This window comes from Salvelinus sp. IW2-2015, linkage group LG4q.1:29 (genome assembly GCF_002910315.2).
Source record: "Salvelinus sp. IW2-2015 linkage group LG4q.1:29, ASM291031v2, whole genome shotgun sequence".
In the NCBI taxonomy this organism is placed as follows: domain Eukaryota; kingdom Metazoa; phylum Chordata; class Actinopteri; order Salmoniformes; family Salmonidae; genus Salvelinus; species Salvelinus sp. IW2-2015.
In genome coordinates, this window is record NC_036842.1 from 83,015 (window position 1) to 109,433 (window position 26,419).

General features: G+C 40.9%; 1 protein-coding gene across 1 annotated transcript in view; it reads right to left on the minus strand.

Annotated features, from left to right (window-relative positions):
* LOC111962803 (potassium/sodium hyperpolarization-activated cyclic nucleotide-gated channel 1-like) overlaps positions 1–26,419 on the minus strand; it is a 100,756-nt gene that overhangs the window by 62,864 nt on the left and 11,473 nt on the right. The window contains exon 2 of the mRNA XM_023986139.2: positions 6,027–6,450. Within this exon, the coding sequence (XP_023841907.2) occupies positions 6,027–6,450 (424 nt within the window). The remainder of the gene's footprint in view (positions 1–6,026; positions 6,451–26,419) is intronic.

A 26,419-nucleotide genomic window follows, 5' to 3' on the forward strand; every position in this document is an offset into this window, starting at 1 on the left:
TAACTTTCTTTACCAAGTTACCAAATATATTTACGTATCGGCCTGTGCCAGAGATGAACCAGAGGTTAGACTTTGGCAACGGCACAGGTGCTACAGTTTGTGCCTGCAGGTCGGCTGCTTTATTGAGCTTGCTTGGCTTAATGGACCAATAGAATAGTTCTGGAAATGTAAATACCACCCATCTGGCACTCCAGGCAGAATAAAGCAAATGCTCGAAGGTCTGCCTCAGAGAGAGGGGCACACTGTAAGACTTTTCTGTTATCTCAACCGGAAAACACTGTAGAATTGGTGGTCAGAGAACGTCGCTGGAGCTGCTGAGCTGTATTAGTCCCGCTTTAGGTCTCATTACGGCCAGCACTAGCAGGTCAAACGAAGGACTAAATGAACAAGTCACTAAGAGAAACAAATCATGACTCTCAAGTCAGTAAAAAGAGTTGTTCAAAAAAAGCAATGCATTCGTTCACGAAGAGTCGTTCACAATCTAGTCCGGCCACAACCATACCTCATTTCAAATGTTTCAAGAAATAATTGTATTTGTATGCCTAGCAATCAACAAATGTACATTGTTTAAAGCACAAATGTACAAGTCTCAGTCACAAATTACAGCTCCAATAAGCCCCCTATTGTTAACAACATGTGAACGAGAGGCTTGTTGAATAATGACTCATTCCAGTTTTCAGTTCATCGTCTGCCAGTAGGGGATCCTACGTGCTCTGGGCATTACTGACTCAAATGAATGAAATGAGTCGAAAGACCTGTTCTTTTTCACTGAACAAGATGAAAAGATCAGAGTCAGTAAAAAGAGCCGAGCTTCCCATCACTATTTGGTTCACTCGGCTCTCAGCTGCGAGACATACATCATTGTTTTACAGACCAAGAGTGTCCGCATAGACTCTTCCCACTAACCATTTGTTTAATATAAACATTGTTCCAAAATATTACAGTATTAGCTAAACCTGTTTACTTGACTAGTTGTATGCAAATGTTTGGTGGCACAGAAAGAAAAGAAAATGCTGTGAGCCTGGTAAAATAATCTGTGGTATTGTGGAGGCTATAGCAATATTTTATTATTTAGCTAGGATTTGAAGTATGTGTATCTAGCTGTCTTATTTGTATTTGTTCAAGGCCTCAATTGATTTCATAAACTATATTGGATACAATGTATGCCTGTAAAGATTCCTGGTTCAAATCAACCCAAGATGATGAGCCCTGTAGATTGGACAATGTGAATGACAAGGTGGCCCAGAGGAAGCCAGCTGTTCTCAACCCCTACATTGCCCCATTCTTCCAAGAGCTCACTGAGTTTGGATGACCACACACAAGCTTGATACTGTCTCTTATACACATCTAGATGTGTAAACACACACACACACACACACACACACACACACACACACACACACACACACACACACACACACACACACACACAAGCTTGATTTTTTAGCAACCGAGTAAGCCCTGGCGCACTCTGTCTCTCATTCTATTCTTTATTTTTCTATGCTTGTCCTATAGGTGAGAAGAGCTGACAAATCAGAACTGAGGAGGATTGTTACGGAGGAAACCTGATGCTGCCAAAACTGTGCTGTTGTGTGTTTCACTGCCTCTCCACCCCCTTACCCCAAATAGAGTTGCCCCTGATCATAGATCTAGCATTGTACCCAATCCCAATTTTAACTCCCCTCTATCTCTTTGTGTCTCTCTCCCCCACACCCCACACACACAGGCACACAATATCATTTTTAAATCAAATGTAATCCAATTTTATTGGTCAAATACACGTGATTAGCAGATGTTATTGCGGGTGTAGCGAAATGCTTGTGCTTCGAGCTCCGACAGTGCAGTAATATCTAACAAGTAATAGCTAACAAATTACACAACACATACCCAATATACACAAATCTAAGTAGGAATGAATTAAGGTTATATACATATGGACGAGCAATGTCAGAGCGGAATGGACTAAGATACAGTAGAATAGTATAGAATACAGTATAAACATATGAGATGAGTAATGCAAGATATGTAAACATTATTAAGTGAATGAGATACCGTAGAATAGTATAGAAAACAGTACATACACATGAGATGAGTAATGCCAGATATGTTAACATTAAGTGACTAAGATACCTTAGAATAGTATAGAATACATTATATACTGTACAGTACATATGAGATGAGTAATGCCAGATATGTAAACATTATTTGTGACTAGTGTTCTATTCCTTAAAATGGCCAGTGATTCCTAGTCTATGCCTATGGGCAGCAGCCTCTAATGTGCCAGTGATTGCTATTTAGCAGTCTGATGGCCTTGAGATAGAAGCTGTTTTCTAGTCTCTCTGTCCCAGTTTTGATGCACCTGTACAGACCTCGCCTTCTGAACGATAGTGGTGTGAACAGGCAGTGGCTCAGGTGGTTGATGTCCATGATGATCTTTTTGGCCTTCCTGTGACATCGTGTGCTGTAGGTGTCCTGGAGGGCAGGTAGTTTGCCCCCGGTAATGCGTTGGGCAAACCACACCACCCTCTGGAGAGCCTTGCGGTTGCGGCCGGTGCAGTTGCAGTACCAGGTGGTGATACAGCCAGACAGGATGCTTTCAATTGTGCATCTGTAAAAATGTGTGAGTGTTTTAGGTGACAAGCCAAGGCCTCCTGAGGTTGAAGAGGCTTTGTTGCGCCTTCTTTAGCCACACTGTCTGTGTGGGTGGTCCATTTCAGTTTGTCAGTGATGTGTACGCCAAGGAACTTGAAGCTTTCCACCTTCTCCACCTCGGTCCCATCGATGTGGATAGGGGGGTGCTCCCTCTGCTGTTTCCTGAAGTCCACGATCATCTCCTTTGTTTTGTTGACGTTGAGTGAGAGGTTGTTTTCCAGGCACCACACTCCGAGTGCCCTCACCTCCTCCCTGTAGGCTGTCTCGTCATCGTTGATAATCAAGCCTACTACTGTTGTGTCGTCTGCAAACCACGTTATCTCTATACTGACGTTTAGCTTGTTTTATTGTCTTGCGGAGTGAATAACTACACTCTTTATATTCTGCCATTATTGCCAGTCGCTTTGCCATGGTCAAATGATGTGGTTTCAGTTAGTGTTGTAATGATGCTCTTATATGGTTACATACAGTATGTGTTAACTGTTGTTACTTCTATTGTCAATTCTGTTGTTAATGTTGTTACCAACTTTGCATTTTTTATTTTATGTACAAAAGTATTGTTTTTATTACATTTAGATTTCAGGGAGAACTTCACTGTACATATACAGCATTATCCTGGCACCAGAGTTGCCATCTTAATACTATAATACTATAATTTTGCATTACAGAGATGCTTTAATATACACTACATGACAAAAAGTATGTGGACACCTGCTCGTCGAACATCTCATTCCAAAATCATGGGCATTACTATTGACTTGGTGCCCCCTTTGCTGCTGTAACAGCCTCCACTATTCTGGGAAGGCTTTCCACTAGATGTTGGAACATTGCTGTGGGGACATGCTTCCAATCTTCCACAAGACTATTAGTGAGGTTTGGCACTGATGTTGTGCAATTAGTCCTGGCTTGCAGTCAGTGTTCCAATTCATCCCAAAGGTGTTTGATGGGGTTGAGGTCAGAGCTCTGTGCACGCCAGCCAAGTACTTCCACATCGATCTCGACAAACCATTTCTGTATGGACCTTGTTTTGTGCATGGGGACATTATCATGTTGAAACAGGAAAGGGCCTTCCCCAAACTGTTGTCACAAAGTTGGAAACACAAAATCGTCTAGAATTTCATTGTATGCTTTAGCGTTAAAATTTCCCTTCACTGGAACTAAGAGGTCTAGCCCAAACCATAAAAAACAGGCCCAGACCATTATTCCTCCTCCACCAAACTTTACAGTTGGCACAGTGGATTCGGGCAGGTAGCGTTTTCTTGGGATCCGCCAGACCCAGATGCTGAAGCGTAATTCATCACTCCAGAGAACGAACGTGTTATCACTGCTCCAGAGTCCAATGGCGGCAAGCTTTGCACCACTCCAGCCGACGCTTGGCATTGTGCATGGTGATCTTAGACTTGAGTGTGGCGCCTTGGCCATGGAAAACCATTTCATGAAGCACCCGACGAACAGTTCTTGTGCTGACGTTGCTTCCAGAGGCAGTTTGGAACTCGGAGTGAGTGTTGCAACCGAGGACAGACAATTTCTACACGCTACGCGGTCACGTTCCGTGAGCATGTGTGGCCTACCACTTCGCGGCTGAGCCGCTGCTGCTCCTAGACTTTTCCACTTCACAATAAAAGCACTTACAGTTGACCGGGGCAGCTCTAGCAGGGCAGAAAAGTGACTAGTTGGAAAGGTGTCATCCTATGACGGTGGCATATTGAAAGTCACTGAGCTCTTAAGTACGGGCCATTCTACTGCCAATGTTTCCATATGGAGATTGCATGGCTGTGTGCTCGATTTTATACACCTGTCAGCAACGGGTCGGGCTGAAATAGCCGAATCCACTAATTTGAAGGGGTGTCCACATACTTTTGATTATATATAGTGTATTTCACACTACTATTTTCCTTACTGTAAAACATGACATAATCCCGGTAAATTTACAGTGGAGATGCTGTAATATGTTTTACAGTAAGGAAAATAGCACTTTAAAATATATTACAGTATCTCTGCTGTACAGCAAAATTACAGCATTATGCTGGGAACTGGTTACAGGGGAAAGTTGTACAGTGGGGGCATGAGAGCAGCTGTACCTTATTGTAACAAAATGATTGTGTTATGAGTTTTCAACTCGTCATTGTGAAGGGAAGGAAAACAGTTCTGTCATTGTGGAGTAAACAGCTGCGAGGAAAACAGGAAGAGGGGTCCCGTGTGGCCCAGTTGGTAGAGCATGGCCCTTGCAATAGATTCCCAAGGGGGACCTGTATGAAAAAAAATATGAAAATGTATGCACTCAATTCTGTAAGTGGCTCTGGATAAGAGCATCTACTAATTTACCAAAATGCAAATGTAGACTGCAGAGGAAAACTGAGTGACACATAGGGAGACGCAGAGCAGCAGGAGCTACGGGAGCGTTAGACTCTATAAATGATATCATCAATGCAGCATGCAGAATCAAGGAATATTAGAGTGTTCTGTCAAGCTCAGCCTTTGTCTTGACAGACAAAATATTCAATCAAGTAGTCTGATTAAATCTTATCTCCATCTAATACAACATTAAATCTAGGATCCAATGCAACGGCAAATGTAATTAAACGCAACATTAGGCTACATTTGTAATCCAATGTAATGACAATAGTTGGGCTAGTTCTGTAGTAAGCACAGGAATCATTGATACTTGCCCATGGTGCAAGAGAGGTTTGAAATGCAATAATGTCTGTACATAAAGCATAACAAAGCCTATTCCCATAGAATCTCTGGCTTTTTCAAACTTCTCTATTGGAGCATCAAATCAGATCTGATTTCTGGCAAGTTAACATATTTTTTGAACATTTTGCACATTCATGTTGATCAATCGATCAATCAGTGAAATAAAGGTATGAAAGGAGAGCAATTCCAGCTGGGTAAATGGAATGAGTGACTCACAGAGGAGTGAAATGACACCATAGGAGGGTAATCTCTCTTTCTCCTCTCTCCTTCTTTTCCTCTCCCTCTCTCTCTCTGTACCCCTCTATCTCTCTTCTCTTTCTCTCTCTTTACCTCCCTCTGTTTAAACATCATTATCCCATATCTAAACTCCGATGTACAAGAATGACTTGAATTCATTCTCACATTCACCTAAATGTCAGAAGTCAGAGCTGTGGCATTCAGCCTCTCACACACACACACACACACACACACACACACACACACACACACACACACACACACACACACACACACACACACACACACACACACACACACACACACACACACACACACACACACACACACACCTGTCTCTTATACACATCTAGATGTGTATAAGAGACAGCACACACACACACACACACACACACACACACACACACACACACACACACACACACACACATCTATCTTACCTCTTCCCACTGATGTATGTATCTGATGAGTCGGGAAAGTCTCAGCAGCCTCAGAAGAGACAGAATCTTAGTAAACCTAACGATCCTCAGCGCCCTCGCCGTCTTGTACACCTCCGAGTCAAACCCCTTTTCCACTATTAGAAATATATAATCCACTGGTATGGACGAGAGGAAGTCGACCACAAACCAGCTCTTCAGGTAGTTCATCTTGATGACCTTGGGGTCCAGGATGATCTCGGAGCTCTCCTCGTTGACGATCCCCGTGCGGAAGTTCATGACCAGATCCACGAGGAAGATGGTGTCTGAAGCTACGTTGAATATTAGCCAGGTGGTGGTGGTCTGCTCTGAGAAGAAGGTTATTCCTACGGGAATGATGATCAGGTTCCCCATCATCATGACGAGCATTACCAAGTCCCAGTAGAACCTAAAACAGACAGAAATGGGTCATCAAATAATATGGCTTTAAGTACAGTACACATAGAGGGGTTGGACCAATAGAACCTACAACAAATAGAGAATGTGTAAAAAAACTATGGTTTCAGAATCTTGAATAGACAAATAACATGTCAAAATATGGCTTTACATATGAACGGTACACATACAAAGAATCAAACCTAGAACAAACAAACAGCATGTCAGAACATTAACCAAATCAAATCAAAACTTTATTTGTCACATGCGCCATGCATGTAGACCTTACCGTGAAATGCTTACTTACAAGCCCTTAACCAACAGTGCAGTTCAAGAAGAGTTAAGAAAATATTTACCAAATAAACTAAAGTAAAAAATTGTGTGCGGAGGTACAGGTAAGTTGAGGTAATTTGTACACGTAGATAAGGGTGAAGTGACTATGCATAGACAAAAAACAGCGAGTAGCAGCAGTGTACAAAGCAAATGAAGGGGGGGGTCAATGTAAATAGTCCTGTGGCACTTTAATTAATTGTTCAGCAGTCTTATGGCTTGGGGGAAGAAGCTGTTAAGGAGCCTTTTGGTCCAAGACTTGGCACTCCGGTACCGCTTGCCGTACGGTAGCAGAAAAAAACAGTCTATGACTTGGGTGACTATAGTCTCTGACAATTTTATGGGCTTTCCTTTGACACCGCCTATGATATTGGTCACGGATGGCAGGTAGCTTGGCCCCAGTGATATACTGGGCCAATCGCACTACCCTCTGTAGCGCCTTATGGTCAGATGCAGAGCAGTTGCCATAGCAGGCAGTGATGCAACCGGTCAGGATGCTCTCGATGGTGCAGGTGTAGAACTTTTTGAAGATCTGGGGACCAATGCCAAATATTTTCAGTCTCCTGAGGGGGGAAAAGGTTTAGTCATGCCCTCTTCACGACTGTCTTGGTGTGTTTGGACTAGGATAGTTCGTTTGTGATGTGGACACCAAGGAACTTGAAACTCTCTACCAGCTCCACTACAGCCCCGTAGATGTTAATGGGGGCCTGTACGGCCCGCCTTTTCCTGTAGTCCACGATCACCTCCTTTGTCTTGCTCACATTGAGGGAGAGGATGTTGCTCTGACACCACACTGCCAGTTCTCTGACCTCTCTATGTCATCGTTGTCGGTGATCAGGCATACCACTGTTGTGTTGTCAGCAAACTTAATGATGGTGATGGAGTCGTGCTTGGCCATGCAATCGTGGGTGAACAGGGAGTACAGGAGGGGACTAACTAAACACCCTGTGGGGCCCCAGTGTTGAGGATCAGCGTGGCAGACATGTTGTTGCCTACCCTTACCACCTGGGGGCGGCCCGTCAGGAAGTCCAGGATCCAGTTGCAGAGGGAGGTGTTTAGTCCCAGAGTCCTTAGCTTAGTGATGAGCTTCGTGGGCACTATGGTGTTGAACGCTGAGCTGTAGTCAATGAACAGCATTCTCACATACAGTTGAAGTCGGAAGATTATATACACTCAGGTTGGAGTCATTAAAACTCACTTTTCAACCACTCCACACATTTCTTGTTAACAAACTGTATTTTTGGCAAGTCGGTTCGGACATCTACTTTGTGCATGACACAAGTAATTTTTCCAACAATTGTTTACAGACAGATTATTTCACTTATAATTCACTGTATCACAATTTCAGTGGGTCAGAAGATTACATACACTAATTTCACTGTGCCTTTAAACAGCTTGGAAAATTCCAGAAAATTAAAAGCTTCTTCTAGGCTAATTGACATCATTTGAGTCAATTGGAGGTGTACCTGTGTATGTATTTCAAGCCCTACCTTCAAACTCAGTTCCTCTTTGCTTGACATCATGGGAAAATCAAAAGAAATCATTGACCTCAGAAACAAAATTGTAGACCTCCACAAGTCTGGTTCATCCTTGGGAGCAATTTCCAAACACCTGATGGTACCACGTTCATCTGTACAAACAATAGTACACAAGTATAAACACCATGGGACCACGCAGCCGTCATACCACTCAGGAAGGAGACGCTTTCTGCCTCTTAGAGATGAACATACTTTGGGGTAAAAAGTGCAAATCAAACCCAGAACAACAGCAAAGGACCCTGTGAAGATGCTGGAGGAAATAGGTACAAAAGTATCTATATCCACAGTAAAACGAGTCCTATATCAACATAACCTGAAAGGCCGCTCAGCAAGGAAGAGGCCACTGCTCCAAAACCGCCATAAAAAAGCCAGACTACGGTTTTCAACTGCACATGGGGACAAAGATCGGACTTTTTTGAGAAATGTCCTCTGGTCTGATGAAACAAAAATAGAACTGTTTGGCCATAATGACCATCGTTATGCTTGGAAGAAAAAGGGTGAGGCTTGCAAGCCGAAGAACACCATCCCAACGGTGAAGCACGGGGGTGGCAGCATCATGTTGTGGGGGTGCTTTGCTGCAGGAGGGACTGGTGCAATTCACAAAATAGATGGCATCATGAGGAAAGGAAAATTATTTGGATATATTGAATCAACTTCTCAAGACATCAGTCAGGAAGTTAAAGCTTGGTCGCAAATGGGTCTTCCAAATGGACATTGACTCCAAGCACACTTCCAAAGTTGTGGCAAAATGGCTTAACCTCTCTGGGATATGTGGGACGGTAGCGTCCCACCTGGCCAACATCCAGTGAAAATGCAGAGCGCCAAATTCAAATAAATTACTGTAAAAATTAAACCTTCATGAAATCACACATTCAATATACCAAATTAAAGCTACACGTGAATCCAGCCACAGATTTAAAAAATGCTTTACGGCGAAAGCAAACAATGCTATTATCTGAGGATAGCACCCCAGCAAACAATCACAGACCATCATATTTCAACCCTCCCGGCGAGACACAAAACGCAGAAATAAAGATATAATTCATGCCTTACCTTTGATGAGCTTCTTCTGTTGGCACTCCAATATGTCCCATAAACATCACAAATGGTCCTTTTGTTCGATTAATTCCGTCGATATATATCCAAAATGTCCATTTATTTGGCGCGTTTGATCCATAAAAACACCGGTTCCAACTCGCTCAACATGACTACAAACGTTACCAGTAAGCTTTGTCCAAACATTTCAAACTACTTTTGTAATACAACTTTAGGTATTTTTTTACGTGAATAATTGATAAAATTGAAGACGGGATGATCTGTGTTCAATGCCGGAGTAAAACAATGTGTAGTATGCTTTCTGGTCACGCGCCTCTAACAAACAGTACACTTTACTCGACCCTCGTTCTGAACAGGGCTACTTCTTCATTTCTCAAAGGAAAAACCTCAACCAATTTCTAAAGACTGTTGACATCCAGTGGAAGCGATAGGAACTGCAGGAAGGTCCCTTAGAAATCTGGATTCCCAATGAAATCCCATTGAAAAGAGAGTGACCTAAAAAAAAAAAATCTGAATGGTTTGTCCTCGGGGTTTTGCCTGCCAAATAAGTTCTGTTATAGTCACAGACATGATTCAAACAGTTTTAGAAACTTCAGAGTGTTTTCTATCCAATACCAATACTAATATGCAAATATTAGCATCTGGGACTGAGTAGGAGGCAGTTTACTCTGGGCATGCTTTTCATCCAAACGTGAAAATGCTGCCCCCTATCCATAAGAAGTTAAGGACAACAAAGTCAAGGTATTGGCTGTCCATCACAAAGCCCTGATCTCAATCCTATAGAAAATTTGTGGGCAGAACTGAAAAAGCGCGTGTGAGCAAGGTGGCCTACAAACCTGACTCAGTTACACCATCTCTGTCAGGAGGAATGGGCCAAAATTCACTCACCTTATTGTGGGAAGCTTGTGGAAGACTACCCGAAACATTTGACCCAAGTTAAACAATTTAAAGGCAATGCTACCAAATACTAATTGTGTGTATGTAAACTTCTGACCCACTGGGAATGTGATGAAAGAACTAAAAGCTGAAATAAATTATTCTCTCTACTATTATTCCGACATTTCACGTTCTTAAAACAAAGTGTTGATCCTAACTGACCTAAGGTAGGGAATTTTTACTCGGATTAAATGTTAGGAATTGTGAAAAACTGAGTTTAAATGTATTTGTAAACTTCCAACTTCAACTGTAGATGTTCTTTTTGTCCAAATGGGAAAGGGCAGTGTGGAGTGCGATTAAGATTGCGTCATCTGTGGATCTGTTGGGATGGTATGCGAATTGGAGTGGGTCTAGGGTATCCGGTAGGATGCTGTTGATGTGAGCCATGACCAGCCTTTCAAAGCACAAAGCACTCATTTAGGCAGGTTACCTTCGCTTCCTTGGGCACAAGGACTATGGTGGATGTGGCCCCATCATCGGATGTGGCCACAGTGTCTCCTGACCCCTCCTGTCTCAGCCTCCAGTATTTATGCTGCAGTAGTTGATGTGTCGGGGGGCTAGGGTCAGTTTGTTAAATCTGGAGTACTTCTCCTGTCTTATCCGGTGTCCTGTGTGAATTTAAGTATGCTCTCTCTAATTCTCTCTTTCTCGCTATCTTTCTCTCTCTCGGAGGACCTGAGCCCTAGGACCATGCCTCAGGACTACCTGGCATGATGACTCCTTGCTGTCCCCAGTCCACCTGGCCGTGCTGCTGCTCCAGTTTCAACTGATCTGCCTGCGGCTATGGAACCCTGACTTGTTCACCGGACGTGCTACCTGTCCCAGACCTGCTGTTTTCAACTCTCTAGAGACTGCAGGAGCGGTAGAGATACTCTTAATGATCGGCTATGAAAAGCCAACTGACATTTACTCCTGAGGTGCTGACTTGCTGCACCCTCGACAGCTACTGTGATTATTATTATTTGACCATGCTGGTAATTTATGAACATTTGAACATCTTGGCCATGTTCTGTTATAATCTCCAACCGGCACAGCCAGAAGAGGACTGGCCAGCCCTCATAGCCTGGTTCCTCTCTATGTTTCTTCCTAGGTTTTGGCCTTTCTAGGGAGTTTTTCCTAGCCACCGTGCTTCTACACCTGCATTGCTTGCTGTTTGGGGTTTTAGGTTGGGTTTCTGTACAGCACTTTGAGATATCAGCTGATGTAAGAAGGGCTATATAAATACATTTGATTTGATTTGGTCTGCTTGAAACATGTAGGTATTACAGACTCGGTCAGGGAGTGGTCGAAAATGTAATTGAAGACACTTGCCAGTTGGTCTGTGCATGCTTGGAGTACACGTCCTGGTAATCTGTCTGGACCCGCAGCTTTGTGAATGTTTACCTGTTTAAAGGTCTTGCTCACATTGGCTACCGAGTGCGTTATCACACAGTCATCCAGAACATCTGGTGCTCTCGTGCATGCTTCAGTGTTGCTTGCCTCGAAGTGAGCATAAAAGGCATTCAGCTCGTCTGGTAGGCTTGCGTCACTGGACAGCTCGTGTCTGAGTATCCCATTGTAGTCCATAATAGTTTTCAAGCCCTGCCACATCCAACGAGCATCAGAGCCAGTGTAGGAGGATTCAATCTTAATCCTGTATTAACGCTTTGCTTGTTTGATGGTTCGTCTGAGGGCAAAGTGGGATTTTTTATAAGCGTCCGGATTAGAGTCCCTCTCCTTGAAAGCGGCAGCTCTAGCCTTTAGCTCGATGTGGATGTTGCCTGTAATCCATGGCTTCTGGTTGGGATATGTACGTACGGTCACTGTGGGGACGACGTCGTCGATGGAGTTATTGATGAAGCCGATGACTGAGGTGGTATACTCCTCAATGCCATTGGATGAATACCGGAACATATTCCAGTCTGTGCTAGTGAAACAGTCTTGTAGCGTAGCATCCGAGTCATCTGACCACTTCTGTATTGAGTGAGTCACTGCTACTTTCTGATTCAGTTTTTGCTTTTAAGCAGGAATCAGGAGGATAGAATTATGGTCAGATTTGCCAAATGCAGGGCATTTGCAGGGCATGCAGAGCTTTGTATGCGTCTCTGTGTGTGGAGTAAAGGTGGTCTAGAGTTTTTTTCCCTCTGGTTGCACATGTGACATGCTGGTAAAAAGTTGGTAAAACTGATTTAAGTTTGCCTGCATTAAAGTCCCTGGCCACTAGGAGTGCCACTTCTGGATGAGCATTTTCTTGTTTGCTTATGGCCTTATAGAGTTGGTTGAGTGCGGTCTTAGTGCCAGAATCGGTCTGTGGTGGTAAATATACGCTACAAATAATATATATGAGAACCTTCTTGGTAGATAGTGTGGTCTACAGCTTATCATAAGGTACTGTACCTCAGGCGAGCAATACCTCGAAACTTCTTTAATATTAGACATTGCGCACCAGCTGTTGACAAAAAGACACACACCCCCACCCCTCGTCTTACCAGACGTAGCTCCTCTGTTCTGCAGGTGCATGGAAATTCCCACCAGCTCTATAATTTCGGTGAAACATAAGATATTACAGATTTTAATGTCCCGTTGGTAGGATAAATGTAGGTCATCAATTTTATTTTCCAATGATTGCATGTTAGCAAGTATAACGGATGGCAGTGGGAATTTACTCGCTAGTCTACGGATTCTCAGAAGGCAGTCCAATCTGCGCCCTCTTTCCCTCTGTCTTTTCTTCACGCAAATTATGGGGGTTTTGGCCTGTTTCCGGGAAAGCAGTATATCCTTCTCGTCGGACTTGTTAAAGGAAAAAGCATCCAGTTCATGGTGAGTAATCGCTGTTCTGATGTCCAGAAGATATTTTTGGTAGCAGCAACATTATGTACAAAATAAGTTACAAAATAAGCTACAAACAATGCCAAAAAAACATACAAATTTGCACAGCTGGTTAGGAGCATGTAAAACGTCAGCCATCCTCTTCGGCGCCATCTTAATGCATGCCATTTAGCAGACACTTCTATCCAAAGTGACTTACAGTGCAGTAAATACTTATATTATTAGTATACTGTATATTATCCCAGCAGGAAAACAACATACAACCTTGGCATTACAAGCACCATGTTCAATGCGTTTACCAACTGAGCCACAGAGTCACGAAAAAATCCCTGGATAATATGGCTGTATTATTTGCACAAAGAAGATTGCATCAGTTTGCACCAAAGGACTCAGGCGTGGGTGTGTGAATATGATATGCCTGTATGCATAAACCCACACATCATCCCTAGACAGAGCCTTTATGGGATGAGTTCAAATGTAATCGAATGGATATGGAAGTCAATACTCAGTAAAAACCTTACCAACATTCTGTCAGGCACAGTTAAGAAAAATGAATGCACACGTGTCAAGGAGCATGTGAAGGGAGATTATGAGGTATCAGTATCAATTTGGAGCTTAAACGAGTGCTTCTATCAAACAAAATCGGTTTTTGTTTTAATTTATCTTCCATCCCCATTTTTTCCTGTTCATATTGTTTCAGAGGGGATTTAATAAGAAACTCGACTATATATTCCCCTGTATGTAATTTACAGTGAAGGGGGAGACTAGATTCTAGTAGTACCGCTGGGAGACCAGTACCCTAAGGCTGGGAGGCTGGGTTAAGGACAATCTGACACTGCTATGATTACAGGCTGACTCTGCGAGTTCTCTGAGAGGTCTATGAGATATTTCTCTATCTATCTACTGACACTTCAAATCGGTTACTCGCATTGATCTGTTAAGGTAGACAACCCAGATCTTGAAAAAAAGCTTGAATAGAACAATAGGCACAACAGAATTAGCTAGTCACCTACATAGTTTTTTCTCTTTGTGAGGCTGGGTATGTCCTGAGAGGCAGAAACTCTTCCTTGGGTTGTGTCCGTGGAGAAACATTTTCAAACAGAGTGATGCATGGAAGGTACTGTCCTAACTTTGTCCAATAAGAAAAGCTCAGTTTTCTGTTTCAAAATGTTTTGGCTTCTACTATACACAAACCTTGTCCTGGTTGTGTCTGTGTAAATGTGACTCTCCCCTGTCTTGTCAGAGAAGTCAAAAGTGATCCATGGGCGCCCAGCCGGCCGGGCTGGGGGAGTCTGTTCTTCAAGCAGTCACAAAATGTTCTGCTGGCCTAGGCCTACTGATAATGCTATTACATCCCATACATGGTACTAAAATAGATGCTTTCAAGAATCTCGTGCTAAAAACTGTCCGGGGACACTGTTCTATCTCATGCTAAAAACTGTCTGGTGACACTGTCCTATCTCATGCTAAAAACTGCCCGGTGACACTGACAAAAAGACACACCTCCACCCCTCGTCTTACCAGACGTAGCTCCTCTGTTCTCTGAATTATGAGATTTACTTTTGTCTCTTTAGAGAATTCTCATGCTAAAAACTGTCCTGTGAAGCTCGTCGATGCTAGGCTAGTCTGGGGTTGCGTCCCAAATGGCAACCTATACATATCACAATCAAATTAGAAAATGTTATTGACAATGACAACTGCGATAAATTACGATCAATAATGTTGGGGAGGTGCTAGAGCTGGGCGATATGGACATAAAGTTATATCTCGATAAATGTAATTATTTTGCTACATAACAACAAATTTAACGAAAAAGGTGCCATATGCAGAAATCAATCCGCCATTTCCTGTTTGCAAAAATTATAATAGTTTGCTTAATTTCAGTTTGTGACAAAACAAGCAATGCATGGTTTAGAGAATCATTGTGCCATCTAAACCGATGTGAAATATATTTTCAATAAACAAAAATATTGTATTTTCAGCTGTTTGAAGCTGGTGTACAAAACCGAAAGTAAAAGATGCAAAAACTAAAGTTAAGAACATTTAAAACAGATCTACCACTTCTTAGACTTGTTTTCAATGAGAATGACAGATCTATCTCATATTTCTATGTGAATTTGGTCGGGTTGCCCAAAAGTTACATATTGCAGCTTTAATGGACAGTTACTTTACATTAGTGGCAGAGGTCTTGAAGTAAGACAGCTGAGATGGTAGCCTATGATTAAAAAGTAAGCTATTTCATCTAACATATCCAGGAAATGCATGATTGATATTTTGATGTGCAACCTGTCAAAATAGGATTCAGAATTATGAGATTTATTTTTGTCTCTTTAGAGAATTTGTGTACATAGGTTATACTATTCACCACCTGAAGAAGTGGGACCTCAAAACACTTATCTAGATCACTAAATCTAAATATTATATTGTTGCTATATAGCCATGTAGGCTAATCGATTCATCTATCAGTAAATGTAGGCTAATGTCCTGCAAAAACATTCCAGCACTAGGCCTGGCTGCTTGATTTATTCACTGCAAATGGTGCGCTCGGCTCTGCGGGTGTATCAAAACCATATTAACTAGGCCTACAGCCTACTCCGGTTGTAAAGTGGTGCCATGAACTAAATATTATGAGGTGAGAAATACATTATTTACTCACAGAAAGCTGTGACTCTCCTCTCTGTAACTAGAATAACAGTAGTTGCTTTGATAATTGTATTTTTCCCGCAATAGCATTTTGAGCAACTGTCATGCTTGTGCTTCTCAGAATGCATCTCTCCCTCCTCCGTGTGCACAGTCGAGAGAAGGAGTGAGAGTCAGCAGCTGACAGCGAAACAGAACGCTGTGTAGAAAAATGTCAGAAAATTACTGACGTAAGCAAAATGCTTCGGCAAGAGGATGGCAATGTCAGTGTCTGTAATTTTTGGTTTATCGTCCCAGCTCAAGTGGACCATATAAGTTAGGGTGCCATTTTGAATGCACTCTTGGTTGGAGATGCACTCTGCAGTGCAGGCTCTAACGGATCTGTTTAAATAAATGAGGCAGAAGCCAGTGGTTGGGTCCTTCCCTTATAAATATCTGTGTCTGCACTTCAGCTAAACGGTCATCTCGCTGGGTTAATAATAGACATATATTTATAACACCAGGCGAGGCGTCTCTAATCTCATTCCATAGTCAGGGTGGAATGTTCTCACATTGAGCTTGTTTAAAGCACCACATCACTAACGTACAGTAGGAACCCGTCTGGGGGATTTCAAAATGTAAATTAGGCCAAATCACTTGGCAAATATGACTGGAAAAGACCCTTGTGAGTATCAAGCCCAAGATACTACATTTATGGGCATTTCTGTGCCAGAAGTGCTAATACTGTGGCCATATGATGTCTCTGCAGACAGATCATCTAAGCAAATTATGATTTTATTCCTAGCTATCAACATACTACATGACAGAAGGCAGGTGCCAGTGCTGCATTTTCACAGGTGGAATCAACCTGCACCACATGGCCTGTTAGCTGGTCTACAAACTCCAGAGGAAACAGGCATCTTGCCCTCCACAGATAAGCCTCATGCTGTATATCATGGCAGGATCATGTTATGTCTATGTACTCAACTCAGTCATATAAACAAACAAACAAACAGGGGCCATTTTGCATATGACAACTCGTTTCTCCCATTAGCCAGTCTGCCTATTAAGGCTGGTGCTGCACCAAACAGGATATACTGTAGGTATAATTACGCAATAAGGCTCGAGGAGGTGTGGAATATGGCCAATATACCATGGCTAAGTTCTTAGGCAAGGAGTGCTAGGACACAGCCCTTAGCCGTGGTATATTGCCCATATATCACAAACACCCGAGGTGCCTTATTGCTATTATAAACTGGTTACAGTGGTTCCTCAATTAAAAGTTTTGAGATTATGCCGCAGGATTTAGAGGTAATTTGTTGTTTAGTAGGTTACCCTGCATCACTGCTTCATTGCTCCAGACCAGCGCAAGGGGGAGTTAGAGCACTGACTATGCTTTTGGGTCCCAAGGCGCTAATGTGTATCTAACTGAAAGAATGCTGTAAACGAATGGGAGATATAAACCAAATAGAAACTGATAATTGTGCACAACTTCAAAATTGAATGTCAATGAGCTGAATGATGAGGATGAAGAAGGTGATTGAATTTAGAACAATAGTGTAAGAATTGCCATTCCTCTGTCCTGCACGCACACCCGAAAAAAAATTACATATTTTTTTATTTCTACTTGGTCAGAAGAAGCTGTAACTGGCCTGTACATATTATTTACTAAAACTGTTGTTACACTAAGGTTTTTATTCTAAGAGAAATTAAAATGTTAAATTATATTCCATGATATTCTTAAGATATATGTGTTGACTGAATATAAGCAGCAAGTGATGTCTCCTAAATATTCAAGTTGATGGCGCAGTCATATAGCCTTGGCACCTACTGTACATAAAGCTGAGTGACTCACTCATTCATGGCTTTGGATCAAAATAAACACGCATCAACATTTTTATGATAGTCTTTAATAAAGAAATGTTTTGACTGTCCGCCTCATGACCTCAAACTGCACCATTTTGTTCAGTTTGAGGTCATGACCTCAAACTGCACCGTCGCCCACACGCACTTTAAACATTTGGATTATAAAGCATTTAAAGCATATTGAAGATAGAAGCCTCCTCTTAATGAGTTCCCAGAGCTGATCTGTTATCCAACGATTATTATTATTATTAACCTTGCATTATAATTAAATAAAAGCCTCTTAGACATTCTGACAGACCAGATTTGCCCTAACGAAAAATGACATGAAAAGCGTACATTTGTAAATCCCAAACTCTAAAAGTAATTGGAAAGGTAGATACAAAAGGTACAGTAGTAATCAAGTGACATAGCCAAACTTTAATGGACTGAAAATAGAAGCGATACTAAAAAGTCACAATTCTACAATTGATCACTAGTTTCGGTCTCAAATAAGCACGGTCTCTGTGAAGAGCATTTAACTAAAATAAGCAATGTTTGTAAAAAAAAAAAACACCAGGAAAATATAGACCTAGACCTATGAAAACTTGAAAAACCAGAGTCACGTTTAGCGCGTTGTGTATATTATTGGTTATCCTGACCTGGATGGCATGTATTATAGTTTCTAAAAGGGAAAAATATTACTACCGTCTCTTGCGTCTCTCATTTTCCTTTCATAATGCATCCTTATTTACAAAGCAATTTTGATTATTTATTATTATTAACCCTGCATTATAATTATATAAAAGCCCCTTAGATATTCTCACAGACCAGATTTGCCTGAATGAAAAATGCCCCTTAGATATTAATTTAGAATCCTCCAATCCTCTAAATGTAATTATTGGCGTAGTGTCACGTCATTGGCAGATAGTCAGGCGGCATTGGCGGAGAGTCAGGCGGAGAATGACACGTTGAAGAGGGCGAGGAACGAGATGGAGTCACAATCCATCCCAGGCACACCTGTGAGCTCTGGAACTACACCTCCTGTTTCTGGACTCTGCAAACAACGTGTCCTTGATGAAGATACCTGTCTATTTGTGGAAAAATTGCCCTGATTAACTCTTTAGTCATGTCAGTTTACATATTTGCTTATGGTTTTGCCTACACCTAGCGACCTGTTTAAATTATATGAGCAAAAAATATCCAATTTTATTTGGAATGGCAAGCCAGACAAAATGAAAAGGGCCTATTGTCTCACCCAATTTTCAAGAATGGCTTTTTTACCTTTATTCAGATTACAACCACTCACTTTCGGTTATTTGAAAACAAAATAATCTCCAAAATATCGTAATTTTTCCAGCTTCTGGCTTAAGAGGCAGGACTAACAAGGGTATTCCATGAACTACTAGTACAGGTAGATAGCAATAAAAACGATACTACGGAGATACAAAATAAGTTAGAGGAAAAACATAAAGAACTTGAGGAACTTATTCAAGAATGATCTAATGTAATCTATTACAAAAATAAAGCAAACTGGATGGAATATGGAGAAAAAAGCACAAATTCTTCCTGAATCTCCAATACAGGAATGCTAACAAAAATAATTTGCAGAAACTCGTTACTGAAGAAGGAGTAATCTATGATTCTCCAAATAATATTTTAAAAGAGGAAGCTAATTATTTTAGGCAGATGTTCTCTTTTCTGTCTCATCCTTTCCCACTGAATGACGATTATGGTTAGGAATTCTTTCCAAATAATATCAAAAATGGAAAATTAACAAATGTACAGAAAGATCAGTGCGAAGGCCAAATTACAGAGGTAGAACGTTGAGGCTATTAAATCCTTTCAGTCTCGAAAAACCCCAGGGCTTGATGGCATACCGGTAGAGGTATATCAAGTATTTTTTGCTATACTAAAAGCTCCATTGTTAGATTGTTTTAACTACTCCTATAGAAATGGTAGTCTGTCAGATACTCAGTTCATCCTGATCAGACAGATTTTTTACATGGACGATACATTGGAGATAATATACGACAACTACTAGAAATAATAGAACATCATGAAACATATAAGATGCTAGGAATGGTATTTATAGCGGATTTTGAAAATGCATTTGATAAAGTAACACAGGATTTTATTTATAAATGCCTGAATTTTTTCAATTTCGGTAATTCTCTTATAAAATGGGTAAAAATAATGTATAGCAACCCCAGGTGTAAAATAGTAAATAATGGCTACTTCTCAGTGAGTTTTGAATTGTCAAGAGGAGTTAAACAAGGGTGTCCGCTGTCACCATATCTATTCGTTATGGCCATCGAAATGCTAGGTATTAAAATCAGATCCAATAACAACATTAGAGGATTAGAAATCATGCTTTTCAGCTAAAATTATTATATAGAATTATTGCCACCAACAAAATGTTGAATATTTGGGGCATAAAATCATCGAAGCTCTGCAGATTTTGTTGTGAGGATACAGAATCAATAGACCATTTTTTTTGGTATTGCCCTCAGGTAGCCTCTTTCTGGTCTCAGGTTCAGGAATGGCTGAAAATGCATAGAATTGATAAAAAATTGACTGTAGAAATAGTAGTTAGGAGATCTGGAGAGACCGGGTCAGTCAATTACTAATACTCTTAGTAAAAGTATTTATCTTGAACTCGCAATCTGTGGATTGTATTCGATTAGATAGATTGAAATTGTACGTTAAACATCACAGCATAGTTGAAAGATATGTGTTGTGTAGAAACCCGAAATGGGTGGCCAGCAGAGATAGATGGGATGGGCTGAGGGAAGCTGAGAGTTGGAATGTGGAATTGGAGACAAGTGGGAGTGGAGTTGCTGTGTGGGAGATAGAATGATGGTCAAAGATAAATAAATAAATAAAAAATGTCAAAATAAAACATAATAAAAAGTACATTTGAATGACACTAAGTGGCAGTGTTTTTATAACTAATGCCGGTTTGCCTGAGGCTGATCCCGTGCAGGTGTTTGTACACATGCATATATACACATTCTCATTCAAATAAACACATACAAGAACACACACATACATGTAATAGTGCCAGACATGCACACAGACATATACAGTTGGCATTGCTGTTATGATTTTAGTTGTCCTTGATGTCCTTTGTTTTAAACATATTATTTTGCTTTATTATTTTTTTGCATTGTTGTTTTCTGTTTTCTTCTGTCTTTTCCTTTTTTCTCTTTAGTTCATTCTCTTGGTCATTGGTGCATTGGAGGGTTCTTGGGTTCTTGGGGAATGGGGAATGGAAGTAATTGTATTTTTTATTTTATTTTTATTCCTGGGGGGGGACTGTGGGAGGGGTCTCGAATGGTTGAGGGACAGCTATTGGGGAACTGGTGGTAGATCGGTCAACGTGCCCTTGACCAGGGCATTGACCCTGGATGCTTCTGTGTGTCACTCTGAATGGGAATCTGTTGGATGACTGGTATGATGTAGTTGTTGAGTGGCTTCACTGCAAGTATATTGTATGTTTCGAATATTCAATAAATGCGATTTTATTTTTTCATTTTTTTAATAACGTTTCCACTCAGAGAATGAGAATGGTAAATGATTGTAATTAATACATTCATTCAATACATTGGAATACAAAATGATGGACTATTAGCAGGACAATACTCTTCATAGCCCAGCTACTGTGGGTGTGAAAATCCCCACAATTTGCAATGTATTCGATGTTAAGTACTCCAAAGTTTTACATTTCTAACTATAAAGCTCATGCAACTGCAAAATGTCGGATAAAGCATTCAGTATACTGTACAGTATCTGTTCCTTAACATCTTTATGCTTCCGTTAATAAAATAAAGAGAAAAAAAGACTTTGAAAATGCAGATGTTTATTTAAACTACATTTTAGTCGCACTTCCCACCAACTCCACGACCACGGGTAAAACCTTGCTGAGATGATCAATGAATTTGTTGCATTGTTGTATCTTCAGTTTCTCAAGCCAAAACGTCTTGATGGCCTTCACCAGCTCATCTTTGCTTGTAGGCTTGGCAGAGTGACAGATTCATTTTTCAGAATAAAGTAGGCTAATGAAGGCAAAAAATTGTTGCTTACTGGAACACCCAAAGTCATCCAATTGTTATAATAGGATTTGAAGCAATAGCCTACCCGCGTGTAGTCAACTATTTCAGCACCATTTTGCACTGCTCTAAGACAAGCATGGGGACTAGATTTTTATTTTCACTGAATCTCCATTTGGGTAAAGGTTAGCCTACAATTCGGGTGTGGAAATGTTAGGATTATTTTGCTCTTAGTAGCCTACTCCCGACCGGTCGCGTTGTACAGCGCCATATTTTCCTGAGGGTTTCGTTTTTCGAAACACCATAATATGAATCAAATTAATTAAGCTACATTTCTTAAAATTAATTCAAATATACTATGTTCTTACAAAAAAGGTTTTAAATTCTCTAGCACAACCAATATTAGGAGATAGGAGATAAACTAAATACAGGCACATACTGTGTGTGGAAAATGATTTAAGACTGACATTCTCCAATACAACCCAACATTGCAGAGTTATGTGCATCCTTTCAAGCACACCCTTCTCATTGACCTGTGGTGAGTTATTCACAATTTTTGATGAACAAATAAGGCTTTGTGTAAGATGGCTAAGTAAAGAGCAAAATTATTATATTATTATATTATTATTTGTGCCCTGGTCCTATAAGAGCTCTTTGTCACTTCCCACGAGCCGGGTTGTGACAAAAACCCACACTCATTCTTATGTTTAATAAATGTATCGTATAGTGTGTGTGTGTGGCAGGCTTACAATGATGGCAAAAAAAAAACATTTGATAGTGCGCTGACTCTGCTGCCCACAGGGGATACGCAGCTGGAGGTTGAATGTTTGAAGGGGCTACGGACTATAAAAAGTTTGTGAACCACTGTTGTAGACTACCCAAAGCCGTGGTGGGGTCCATTCGCATGCTCTCAGCTGTAGTTACCGTCGTTGACAAACAAACAAGACCGGACCCAAGGGACAAGTTCGAATTTCAGACCTGCAGCCGACTGGGCCTGATTGGGATCTCGGGTATATCGGGTCCAACTAGACCCGTGAAGACATCTAGTGTTTGTTCTACATTGAATCCAATGATTGTGCAGCGACTGTGGAATTGAGGGCATTGCTCTGTATTGTACTGTAGCAAATGTAGGTATAAAAACACAGCAGAGAGCAGCACTGCTAATTAGGGAGCACCAGAGGGCATGGATTTGGTAAAAAGTGAGATACTGGTTGCATCTGAAATGGCACCCTATTTACTATACAGTGCACTACTTTTGAAGAGGGAACCCATAAGGGCTATGATCAAAAGTAGTGCACTATATTGTATATTGAATAGCTAAGGTGCCATTTCTGATGGATCCATAGATTTGGAAAAAAAATACACTTTTCTTCACAATGTCCTTCGTTAGACTGTTAGAACACCTCTTTGATCTGAAGAGGAAGAAAGAGAAGCTGGACACAACCACTTCAAAATCAATAATGCACAACATAGTCGCACGTCTCTAAAAAGACGCTTTGCTTTGGTGTTGTTGTTGGAATCTGAAAATATTTGGGTTTGATTACATTCTGCTGTGCTCATCATATTGGAATTTCACATTTTAATTTGATCAAATATTGTGATTATGACCCATTTCAAGTGTCTTCAACAAAGGTACTGCAGTGGTGTTACACAAGCACTAAACTAGTACTGTAAATGCTGTTTTGAGACTTACAGTATGTGGTTACTGATGATTTCACTTATTACAAAGTCATATTGTCTTTCATTCAATGTCCCTCATATTTTGGTAAATATCAACTGATAGTACAAGAAGGCCATGCAGCAATGTCATACTATCTGAACATGGTTATGCTAAAAGAGCCCCAAGAAAGAAAGAGTACAAGAAGGCCATGCAGCAATGTCATACTATCTGAACATGGTCATGCTAATCATGCTAATAGAGCCCCAAGAAAGAAAGAGTTTCATGGAAGGCAAAAGCTTCTTCTCCAAGGCTACACCAGGCCAAGCACGAACCCTTTCTGAAATCTATAAATAATGAATATTACTAACCAGCCATTAAACTTTAAGCAGCCTCTGTACTAAGGATATGTTAGAAGATTGAGTTGCAGAAGCTTTTTGAAACCATACAAAGCACCCATGAATGGTGAGGTCTGTCATTCATGGATGGACAGTTGTTATATAGTCGCATGGTTGCTCCTTGGTATTTCAATGCCAGAAAGGTGATAGCATCAACCAAATATGACTGCAACAAGGTTTTAAGCGCATGGTGCTCATTTATGTTTTTTCTATTTGTCAAAAAAAAATTAACTAAATACAACCGTCAAATTGTTGTTTTCAATAATAAAAACCTATGGAAACCCATTTACAGCGGTGTTAGGAAGTCCATCCGATGAAATTTCAAAATTATGTAACAGCCATGGTGCTACAACCTAAAAGGGTTATTCGGCTTTCCCCATAGGAGAAAACTGGCTCCAGGTCATGTATAAGTCTATGCTAGGTAAAGCTCCGCCTTATCTCAGCTCACTGGTCACGATAACAACACCCACCCGTAGCACGCACTCAAGCAGGTGTATCTCACTGGTCATCCCCAAAGCCAACACAACTTTTGGCCGCCTTTCCTTCCAGTTCTCTGCTGCCAATGACTGGAACGAATTGCAAAAATTGCTGAAGCTGGAGACTTATTTTTCCCTCACTAACTTTAAACATCAGCTATCTGAGCAGCTAACCGATCGTTGCAGCTGTACATAGCCCATCTGATCTGATCTAATAGCCCACCCAATCTACCTACCTCATCCCCATATTGTTTTTATTTACTTTGTAACGGCTTTCTTCCATAGGTGAAGGAGAGGACCAAAGTGCAGCGTAGCCAGTGCTCAACATGTTTAATTAAAAGATCAAGTGAACACTACAAACAACTTACAAAATAACAAACGTGAAAACCGATACAGACCTATCTGGTGCAGAACACAAACACAGAGACAGGAAACAAACACCCACAAAACCCCAACACAAAACAAGCCTCCTATATATGATTCTCAATCAGGGACAACGATTACCATCTGCCTCTGATTGAGAACCATATTAGGCTGGACATAGAAACAGACAAACTAGACACACAACATAGAATTCCCACCCAGCTCACGTCCTGACCAACTAAACACATACAAAACAACAGAAAACAGGTCAGGAACGTGACATACTTTGCTGCTCTTTTGCACACCCGTATTTGTACTTGCACATCACCACCTGCTCATCTATCACTCCAGTGTTAATTTGCTAAATTGTAATTACTTCGCTACTATGGCCTATGTATTGCCTTACCTCCTCACGCCATTTGCACACACTGTATTTAGACTTTCTTTTTTTTCTATTGTGTTATTGACTGTACGCTTGTTTATTCCATGTGTCACACTGCTTTGCTTTATCTTGGCCAGGTCGCAGTTGTAAATGAGAACTTGTTTTCAACTAGCTGACCTAGTTAAATAAAAGTTGAAATAAAAAAAATGTAAAAACTAAAAAATTCTCTTCCAGGTAGAACCATTTTGGCTTCTATCTAAAACCCTTTCCACAGAGGGTTTTACATGGAACCCAAAAGAGTACCTAGAACCAGAAAGAAAGAGTACAAGTTCTCATATGGGGACAGCCAAATAACCCCTTTGGAACCCTTTTTTCTAAGAGTGTACAGTAATTCTGGGAACACAGCAGAGAAGTTGAATATCAACAAAGACAAAGTCCCTGAAACTTTGAAGCATCTACAGAAAGGAGGATTTGAGCCAAACAACAAGAGCACCTTGCATGTCCAAACCAGCAGCACTCGCTGCAGAATGAAGCAAAGCCAGTTATACAATAGCCTTAGAGTTATGTACTGAGGCCAGAATACAGCAAAGGTGAAGAACAGCCATACAGAACAAGTCTGTGCTGTGGAAATCATTTTATGGCCCTGGATGTAACATAAACAAAATAAACGGTTCTTAGAATGTGGCCAAAGAACCAAAATATTATATAGGCTATAGAACCACAAACCTCCCTTATTTTAAACAGAGTAGCCAGGTATAGAATAGCCATACGGAACAATTATGCATTGAAGCCAGCAATACAGAGTAGGCCTACAGCATTGGTGTAGAATAGCCATACAATTCTATGGGACCAAGAAGGAAGAGCCAGCCAGCCAGCTCTGCTCTAGCATGGTAATTGTAATCTCTCTTTACATTGGCACAGGGACAAGATAACACATCACTCTCTGTGATGTAGAGCCCAATGGAAGGTATCATGAACGAGGCCATAAAGTGAACTGCTGAACCCCTTTCATGTGACGAGGGAGGTGACACTTTGTGGACATTGAAACAGGGATTCAAGGTGTCCATTCAATGATCTTGGTGGAAAACAATATTGGTATAAAATGAGATGGTTATTATACATGAAGAAAACATTTGTGACTCGCTTCAGCTCATTAGAAGTATGTTTGTGGCAGTGGATAGGATAGCCTGACGTGAAAGTTGGTTAAGTGTCTCTAGCTTGAACGGTTCAAGAGTTACTGTTGGTGGGTTATTTCATGCAAAGGTTTGCAAATGTATATAGTTACTTTCATCACTCTAAACTCCAACAAACAGCTGTAACTTTTGATTGGAAGAAGATAATTATATTCTGATTCCAGATTTGAACAGTAGAAACGTAGACCAAGATGTCATACCCTCTATGTTTTTGTCTAAAGTGCTGCAAAAGTTGTCAAATTTTCAGTTGTTTGGAAAAGGTTGGGAAAAAATGTGTTGATGCGGTTAGTAAAATACCTGCATCATTTGATCAGTATAAGATATTTTGGTTC